The sequence below is a fragment of the Babylonia areolata genome, chromosome 32 (genome assembly GCF_041734735.1).
Source record: "Babylonia areolata isolate BAREFJ2019XMU chromosome 32, ASM4173473v1, whole genome shotgun sequence".
In the NCBI taxonomy this organism is placed as follows: domain Eukaryota; kingdom Metazoa; phylum Mollusca; class Gastropoda; order Neogastropoda; family Buccinidae; genus Babylonia; species Babylonia areolata.
In genome coordinates this window covers 11,522,638-11,532,637 of record NC_134907.1, presented here as the reverse complement: position 1 = coordinate 11,532,637, position 10,000 = coordinate 11,522,638, and the positions used below count along the sequence as shown (strand labels likewise).

The 10,000-nt window shown below is 41.5% G+C and overlaps 1 protein-coding gene across 3 annotated transcripts in view; it reads right to left on the bottom strand.

Annotated features, from left to right (window-relative positions):
• LOC143276707 (uncharacterized) overlaps positions 1 to 10,000 on the bottom strand; it is a 74,344-nt gene that overhangs the window by 19,718 nt on the left and 44,626 nt on the right. For all 3 annotated transcript variants that reach the window (XM_076581343.1, XM_076581345.1, XM_076581344.1), the window contains 7 exons: positions 9,227 to 9,280; positions 8,143 to 8,196; positions 6,930 to 7,091; positions 5,303 to 5,410; positions 3,997 to 4,104; positions 3,304 to 3,411; positions 1,862 to 1,969 (listed from right to left, as the gene is read on the bottom strand). In XM_076581343.1, coding sequence (XP_076437458.1) covers positions 1,862 to 1,969; positions 3,304 to 3,411; positions 3,997 to 4,104; positions 5,303 to 5,410; positions 6,930 to 7,091; positions 8,143 to 8,196; positions 9,227 to 9,280 — 702 coding nt within the window. The remainder of the gene's footprint in view (positions 1 to 1,861; positions 1,970 to 3,303; positions 3,412 to 3,996; positions 4,105 to 5,302; positions 5,411 to 6,929; positions 7,092 to 8,142; positions 8,197 to 9,226; positions 9,281 to 10,000) is intronic.

Sequence of the window (10,000 nt, the reverse complement as noted above, 5' to 3'; positions counted from 1 at the left end):
TTGATTACTGTTTGTTTTGGAAAATGTTCGATACACAGATTGAACCTATACTTACATATGCAGCCGAAGTTTGGGGACTAAAGGTAAATTCACAGATGGAAAAAGTACATACTTATGCAATTAAACGTTTTTTAAATGTGCCAATTCATTCATCCAACACAATGTTATATGGGGAAACGGGCAGATATCCTTTGTATATAAGAACATTTGTAAAATGCATTAAGTATTGGTTGAAATTATTGAAACTTCCACAATCACGTTTACCCAGACAGGCTTACGAGATGATGTTGTTACAAATGGAATTAGGAAAGGAAAACTGGACTTATAGTGTAAAAAAGGTTTTGTCTGAACACGGTTTTGGAATTGTGTGGATGTATCAGGAAGTGGGAAATGAACAGCAGTTTATATCAGAATTTAGAGATAGATTGATTTGTTCTTTTAAGCAAAATTGGCATTCAGATATGGAAAGCAAAGAGAAATATAGTTGGTTTTTCTCATTCAAAAGTATATTTCATACTGAAAAATATCTAACAGTCATCACAGATAAGTGGCACAGGTTAAATTATGCAAGATTTCGGCTACGGACATTTGGTTTCAATGCAAATAAATTGTGGTTTCAACCTGCAGCATCCACAGAATTGCCATGTCCTTTGTGTGCATCTAGTGTAGATGACGAAAAACATTTTTTGTTTCATTGTAAATTATACGATAAAGTAAGAGAAAAATGTACATTTTTTTCATCTCATCTAGCTAAAAGACATGATGTTTTTTCTGTTTTATCGTCTGATGATGAATATATCATACAGTCAGTAGCTAAATTTATCTCAGAAGCACAAAAAATAAGGCATAATCACTATGATCAGAACACACCAGAGTAAATGAGGAGGATATCCATATGTAAATTTTATTTTCTTATGTTAATTTGGTAAGGTAGATAATTGATATATTGAACTATTTCACTCCTAGAATGGGTGGTCGAGTTTGATTGATTAGTTTCTTTGTGTGTGTGTGTGTGTGTGTGTGTTCCGCTTGCTTAATGTATCGTGAGAGAGTTATATTTAGAGATTTTGTTTGTTTGTTTGTTTGGTGATGAAATGCTGTTAAGCAGAATGTTGCTTTGCATTTAAGAGGATTTAAGAATTAATCCCCGTCACCCCCTTGTCAATAGACCATTACAGGTAATGACAATAAAAATGTCAAAGCGTCAAAGCGTCTCTCTCTCTCTCTCTCTCTCCACCCAAACGGATCACTTAAGATGACTTTAAAACAATTATAAATTAAACCAGAATCCACTGAACTATTCAGCATACAAAAGGTAACAATTCAGTGTGTACTTGAGGAACCAAAAAATACGAGCATTTCTCAAATCATGGGACGATTTTCTCACTAAAGCATAAGATACTAGAGGATTAATTAAGGGCATAAATCAACCCAGACCACTGAAGTACTCAGCAAATATGAACAGCAAAAATTCAGTGTGTATGTGTACTTGAGCAACCAAAATATACCTTTAATAACAAAAAAAAGTACGAACACTGCTCAAATTGTGAGACGATTACCTCAGTCAAAACTGTGGGACGATTTTCTCAGTAGCACATATTCCGCAAATGCCAGATGGTTAGTTAATATAAGGGTTAAGTTAACCCACACCACAAAAACATTCATCAGTTAACAATAACTTGGGTGTGAACCACAAGGAACCGAAACATACTTTGAAAAAGAAGCGAAATTTTCTAAAACTGTGGGACGATTTTCCCCAGTAACGCATTATCACGCGAATGCTAGAGGGTTAATCAATTAATTAAGGGGGGGCGGGGGGGGGGGGAGTTCCATGAACCCAGACAGAGCACTGGTGACGTACCGTGGGTCCCACAGGTCCTGGGGTTCCTGGGGCTCCGGAATTGCCTCGTGCGCCCTTGGCTCCGGGACGTCCTGGGAGCCCAGGAAGTCCATCCTGACCTCGCTCGCCCTGAAGGGGATATGACACAGTGCCGTGAGATGTGATGTGATGTGATGTGATGCGATACATTACAATACAATAAATACAATACAATATAATACAATACAATGCAATGCCCTGAAGGGATATGACAGTGTAGCGAGCTGTGATGTGATGCGATACATTACACTACAATAAAATACAATACAATACAAAACAATACAATGCCCTGACGGGATATGACACAGTGCCGTGTGATGTGATGTGATGCGATGCGATACATTACAATACAATACAAAACAATACAATACAATATAATACAATGCCCTGAAGGGATATGACAGTGTAGCGAGATGTGATGTGATGCGATACAACACAATACAATACAAAACAACACAATGCAATGCAATCCAATACAATGCAACGCAACACAATACAATACAATACAATTCAGTGAAATAACAGTACAGTATACTACTACTACTACCAATAATAATAATGATGATGATATTTATAGCAATAATAATAAAAATAATAATCTTTATATACCGCTGATTTCTTGTGCAGAGACAAAACAAAGCGCTTTCGCACACGTGCTGTAACTCTAGAACTGGAGAAACAGTAATTGCCACAGTACTGACGGTGAGATGTGATGCGATCCTATGCAATACAACTCAATGCAATGCAATTCAGTGAAATACGGTACAGTGCAGTACGGTATAGTGTAGTGAAGTGCAGTGCAGTGCAGTGCAGTGCACTAGAATGCAATGCAAAGCAATGTAATGCAATGCAATACAATTCAGTCAAATAGAGTACAGTGCAGTACAGTATGGTGTAGTGAAGTATGATAGCCAGTCGTGTCCGACTATAAGCATCAGAACAGCTGAGGAGTAACTCCTTCCCCCCCCCCCCCCCCCCCCCCCCCCCCCACACACACACACACATGATTTCTGGAAAGTTATATCTGACGAGGTTCTCATGGTCGAACTTTCACAGGCACTATTTCATAGCCCTATTTTTACATTCCTTTAATGTACTTCAGAACTGTGTTAATGGTTTCTAATTATTGTTATCATTATTGGATTATTACTGTTAAAAGTAATTGCATGTTAGTTACGCATTTTTTGGTAGGTTTTTTTTTCCCCTCTCCTCTCCACCTCCTCCCTCGCACCCCCCCCCCCTTCCTCCCGCCTTTTTTTTTCCTTTTCTTTGATAGTGAAAAGACGCTAAAGAACGAACACACACACACACACACACACACACACACACACACTCTCTCTCTCTCTCTCTCTCTCTCTCTCTCTCTCTCTCACACACACACACACACACACACACCGATACACTATGGTCAAGTGGTCACTCACAGACTGTCCCATCTCTCCAGGATAGCCGTTGCTGCCGGGAGGTCCGATGGGGCCCCTGTTGCCGGGTGGTCCATCCTTTCCATTGTCACCGCGAGCTCCGGGCTCTCCCTGCAAACGCGAACAAAACGCTAGGATAAAAAAAAAAAAAAACTGGTACACGTGCACGCGCGCTCCCGAGACGTGCATTTTGAATGTGCGCAATTACTGAAAATTATATACTACAGACACTTCAGATTATTTGACTTCAGATTTATTCTGGAAAAATTTTTTTTAAATATCAAACAGTAACCGTGAGTGAGCGAACGTGTAAATGAATGCACGTGCGCGAATGTGTGCGGTGCGCATGTAAACGCAAATGTAAAACAAGCACTCACACACACTCACACAAACACACACACACACACACACACACACACGTGCGCGCGCGCACGCACACACACACACACACACACACACACACACACACACACTGTCCACTTATTCTTTCTGTTTCCTGCAACGCTGATAACTATGATGATGATGATGATCCTGATGATTATTTTAAAAAATCTACTGCAAACGATGATGATGATGAAGATGATGACGACGACAATGGTGATGATGGCAATGATGACAGTGACGACGACGTCGACGAAGACGTTATCAAATCAATTCCTTTGTGGGGATTTGAACCCTCAGCCAGCTAATACTCACAGGGTTGCCTTGGGGTCCGGCAGGTCCAGCCTCTCCCGCTGCGCCAGGGTAGCCGGGGCCACCGCGTTCACCTTGAGGTCCAGGAGCACCCATGGGTCCGGCGGGGCCCTGGGTTCAAACACACACACACACACACACACACACACACACACACACACACACACACACATCGCGTTGTTTGTTATCATCATCAGTGGGGATATATCAGAATAAAAGTAAGATAAGCATGTAATTTCATCGTCTCGTTCAGTGAAAGCATTGTTTTTATCATATAGATGGGATAAGATAAGACTATCTTTATCATCTCGTTAAGAGAACGCGTTTGTTAACATCTTCCATGGGATAATATAAAAACAAAAGGAGAATAAGAACAGAAAAACTGTTATCGTCTCATCAAGAGAACGTGTTGTTTCCATCGATTGGATAACCGTCAACAGATTACTAGCACATTGACAAATATCATTATTACAGATGGGGTTTGAACTCAAAACACCGTGGAAGCACGGCCACACAGGGTGTCCTGGTGCACCATATTCTCCTGACAGCTACTGAAAAAAGATGTTCCTTAGCGAAAACAGACTGAAACTAAACGTTGAAGATGGCACTACTATTGACTAGCATGTTCACAATTATTACAAATGGGATTTGAACTCAGGCACTACGAACTCACAGGGTGTCCTGAGTACCATATTCTGACAACTATTGGAGAAAACAATCATGTTCCCCAGCGCAGCGTCAAAAAACTGAACGTAGAAGACGGCACTACGTTCAAGATGTTTACAGATGGGATTTAAACTCGGGCACTATGGACTCACAGCACCTCCTGGAGTACAGTACATGTTCTCCTGATTACTACTGGGGGAAAAATCATGTTCCTCAGCGTCAAATGGGATTTGAACTCAGGCACTACGAACTCACAGGGTGTCCTGAGTACCATATTCTGACAACTATTGGAGAAAACAATCATGTTCCCCAGCGTCAAAAAACTAAACGTTGAAGATGACACTACATTCACGGTGTTTACAGATGGGATTTAAACTCGGGCACTATGGACTCACAGCACCTCCTGGAGTACAGTACATGTTCTCCTGATTACTACTGGGGGAAAAATCATGTTCCTCAGCGTCAAATGGGATTTGAACTCAGGCACTACGAACTCACAGGGTGTCCTGAGTACCATATCCTCCTGACAACTATTGGATAAAACAATCATGTTCCCCAGCGTCAAAAAACTAAACGTTGAAGATGGCACTACATTCACGGTGTTTACAGGACGGGATTTGAACTCAAGACACTACGGACTCACAGCGTGTCCTGCTGAGCCGCGTTCTCCGGGAGCTCCATCGTTACCGGGCTGTCCTGGGGCACCCTGCTCTCCAGACACACCGCGAGGTCCTGTTTCTCCGGAGGATCCCTGAAAGAACGAAAGAGAATAAATGAAAAAAATAAAATAAAATAACATTAACCCATCTAGCGCTCAGGCATTACTCTAACGTCGAACTTTTCCTCGTTAAGAATGATTTTCTCGTTTCTACATATGCATAAACTGCAAAGAAAGGGAACTAATTTCCTGCATGCGCATAAACTGCGAAGGGAACTAATTTCCTACATATGCATAAACAGCAAAGAAAGGGGAACTAATTTCCTACCTGCGCATAAACTGCGAAGGGAACTAATTTCCTACATATGCAATAATAGCAAAGAAAGGGAACTAATAATTTCTATTTCAGAATTTCTGGATGTATCTTCACGAAATTACGAAGGAAAACAAAACAGTTTATTTTTCGCGCGTTTTTTTTTTTTTTTTTTTTTTTTTCCCCACATCGATAATGGCACGGAAGCCAGCCAAGGCTATAAACTCCTGAGGGTTGAATGGATTAATAGATTTATGGAAAAACTATCTGCATTGAACATGAAAATAATCTTGAAACATCAACCAGAATTCAGTTGACAGTCCACAACTATGTTCGACTATATAAGATACTTGAAGGAATGAGATAGATATGAAGTATAAAAAAAACAACAACAAAAAACAAACAAACAAACAAAAACAACATATGAAGTTGGAAGGAATATCATTAATCTTTTTAAAAAAAATTAATAAAAAAATTTTAAAAAGAGGGGCGTTGTCTTTCCATTTGCATAGAGTATGAAACTAATCTTGAAATTTTCAACTGAATTCCCTTGAGGGTCCACAATTATGTTCGATCCATAAAGTCCCTAAAGGAATGATAGAAATTAAGTTTTTTTAAATGTCCGTAAAGAAAGCACCAAACATCACCATTTAAACAAAACAAGTTTATTTAAACCTTGAAGCTTTTCTGACCAGCCACATGACATTGGTTCCAAATTCAACTCACCGATTCAAACTACCAACAAAACAAGATTACGTACATGATCTGTACAGCCATTCAGTTGGGTTTTTTTCTGATTTGGTGCACAGCATGAATTAAAACTAAACAAAACCTCCAATAAAACAGCCAATGAAACACAGGAAGAATAGCTGCACAGCATCCGTCCAAAAACTACAAACAAAACTAGATAGCAGACACGTTCACCAGGCTGGCCTTTCATGACTATCTACACAGCATCCGTTCAAAAACCATGAACAAAACGAGATGACGCCAGAAGCTCCTAAAGGTCAAGGCTGGCCTTTCCTTTCCTGACTATCTACACAGCATCCGTTAAAAAAATTAAACAAACAACAGCAAAACAAAACAAAACAAACAACACACGTTCACCAGCGGCTAACTGAGATAAGTCAAGACTATCAACACAGCACCCATTCAAGAACCACGAACAGAACGAGAGGACGTATACGTGAGGTCAAGACTGGCCCTTCCTGACTATATATACAGCATCCGTTCAAAAAACAAACAAACAAAAACAACAACAACAAAAACCAAAACCAGAAACAAAACGAGATGACGTACACGTTCGCCAGGGGCTCCCATGGGTCCAGCCTGGCCCTGAGGACCCTGAGGACCTGCTTGGCCGGGAGGACCTGCAGCTCCTGGCTGACCTGGCTGTCCCATGGCTCCGGGGGCTCCAGCCTCACCGGGGTCGCCCTTCTCTCCGTCGGCACCGGCTTGGCCCTGGAGAAAAAGCGTGTGTTATGAGTTGGGTTGGGTTGGGTTGTGTGGTGGGGTGGGGTGCTGGTTGGGTTGGTGTTGTGTTTTGTTGTGTTGTGTTGTGTTGTGCGAGAGGATTGGAGGATGCTGGTTGCCAGATCACCTGTGGCGCCCCAACGGTCCACAAGACTACGGGATAGGTGAAGGTGAAGGTGGGTTGTGTTGTGTTGGGTTGTGTTGGGTTGTGGGGTGGTGTTGGGATGGAGCGGGGCTGGGTTGAGTTGGGTTGTTGTGTTGTTGTATTGTGGTGTGATGTTGTGGGTGGTGTGGTGCAGTTGCAGTTGCAGTTGCTGTTGTGTTGTGTTGTGATGGGTTGCGTTGTGTTGTATTGGGTTGGGTTGTGTTGCAGTTGCGCTGGGCTGCGTTGCAGTTGTGTTAGGTTGTGTTGGGCTCGGATGCACTGCGGTCGTGTTTGTGTTGTGTTGTGTTGCTTTGTGTTGTGTTGTGGTTGTTGTTGTTTTTTATCATTATTTCACAAAATATATTTTTCTGTGTTCAATTCGGGGTGCTCTCCCCAGGAATATCATATGTGTAAATAAGAATTTTAAAAATTATTATTATCATTATCATTATTATTAATATTAGAAATAATAACAACAACCTGAATTCATACAGCACTCGAATTCATACAGCACTCATTCTCTAAATGAGGGTTCCAGGCGCTTCATACAAAAAAACAACTAAACCCAGGTAACTACACACACACACACACACACACACACACACACACACACACACACACACACACACACACAAACAAAACAAACTAAACCCAGGTAACTACACACACACACACACACACACACACACACACACACACACACACACACACACACACAAACCAAAAAAAAACTAAACCCAGGTAACTACACACACACACACACACACACACACACACACACACCTTAGCCAACTCTACAACCAACGATATGGTTGGAGTCATGTCCTAATAACAAGAGAACAACAACAACAACATAAACACACACACACACAAAAACACCTATAAATAACTCACAGGTTCTCCAGCTGGACCTCTGTCGCCAGGATATCCTTGAGGACCGGCGTCACCCTGAAAAAGGAAAAAACGATGCGTTAACTCACTCAGTACGGCCAGTCCTCTCTTCTCCTCTACACAGACCCCTCGGATGTCCTGTGGGTGTCTGAATGCCCCAACCCAACATTTAGCTTCCGTCGTCAGAATTGTGGTATTCTTTCTCAACATTCACGTCTTCGGTATAAGAGCCTTTGCTTGCAATATTTTGATGATGGTAATTGGGGTGAAACGCTGTTAACGTCGTCTCTTTCGCCGTTCGTATGGAGAGAGTTAAAAGTTAAACGAATGACCCCTCGACGCAGTCAGGTTTTTCACAGGTAATGTAAATTGAAAAGATAAGAAAACAAAACACAACAAAAAAATAAATAAATAAATAAATAAATAAATCTATCATCGACAAATTGGCAAAAGGACAAGACAGACCGACAGACCGACGAACAGACAGACACACAGACGTACAAACAGGCAGATAGACAAACAGACGAACAGACACACACACACACACGTACAGACAGGGACAGACAGGCAGACAGACAGACAGAGAAAGAAACATACACACAGACGAACAGCGACAGACAGACTGAGAGAGAGAAAGAGGGAGAGAGAGAGAGTGACAGTCGGACTGAGGGAGAGACAGACAGACAGAGAGAGAGAGGGGGGGGAGAGAGAGAGAGTGGGGGGGGAGAGAGGTGGGAGAGATGAGAGAGGGGGAGAGAGGGGGAGAGAGAGAGATAGGGAGAAAGAGAGAGCGAGGGAGAGAGAAGAGACAGAGAGAGAGAGAGGGGAGAGAGGGGGAGAGAAGAGAGGGAAGGAGAGAGAAAGAGAGAGAGAGAGAAGAGGCATAGAGAGAGGTGGTAAGAGAGGAAGAAAGAGAGAGAGAGAGAAGAGACAAGAGGCAGACGGACAGACAGACAAGACGAACAGACACACAGACAGGGACAGACGGACAGACAGACAGACAGGCAGGGGTGGGGTAGGGGTAGGGGTAGGGGTGGGGGGGTGGGGGTGGGGGAACAGGCAACGGATCCAGCTGCTTTCCACGTACCGGCAACCCAGGCATTCCCACCTCGCCTTCAATCCCAGCCTCGCCAGGGCTACCCTGCGGACAAAGCACAGCCACGTGATTATCATTATCGTTATCATTATCATTACTATTGTTATCATCATCATCATCATCATCATTATTATTATCATTATCATTACTATTATTATCATTATCATCATCATCATCGTTATCATTATTATTGTTATTTTTTGTTGTTGTTACCATTATCATGATGATGATGATGATGTTGATGATGATGATGATGATTATTATTATTATCATTATTATTATTATTATCGTCTTTCTCATCCTTGTTGTTGTTGTTGTTGTTGTTAACCATGTAGATAAAGCATAGTCACATTATCATTATCATCATTATCATTACTGTCATTATTATTATCATCATCATTATCATCATCATCATTTTATTGTTATTGGTATTGTTGTTGTTGTTGTTGTTATCATCATCATCTCTGTTGTTGATAACCTTACAGACAAAGCGCAGCCATATTATCATTTTCATTATCATTATTATTATTATCAAAATCATCATCGGTGTTGTTGTTAAACTTCTTCCTTCTTCTTTCTTCTTCATCTGTGTGTGTGTGTGTGTGTGTGTGTGTGCGTGTGTGTGTGTGTGTGCGTGCGTGCGTGCGTGCGTGCGTGCGTGTGTGTGTATGTGTGTGAGAGAGAAATCTGTATTTTGGTTTTATCGTATTGCCTGACTTTTGTTGTTGTTTTTTTTTTTGTTTTTTTTTTTTTTTTTTTTTTTTT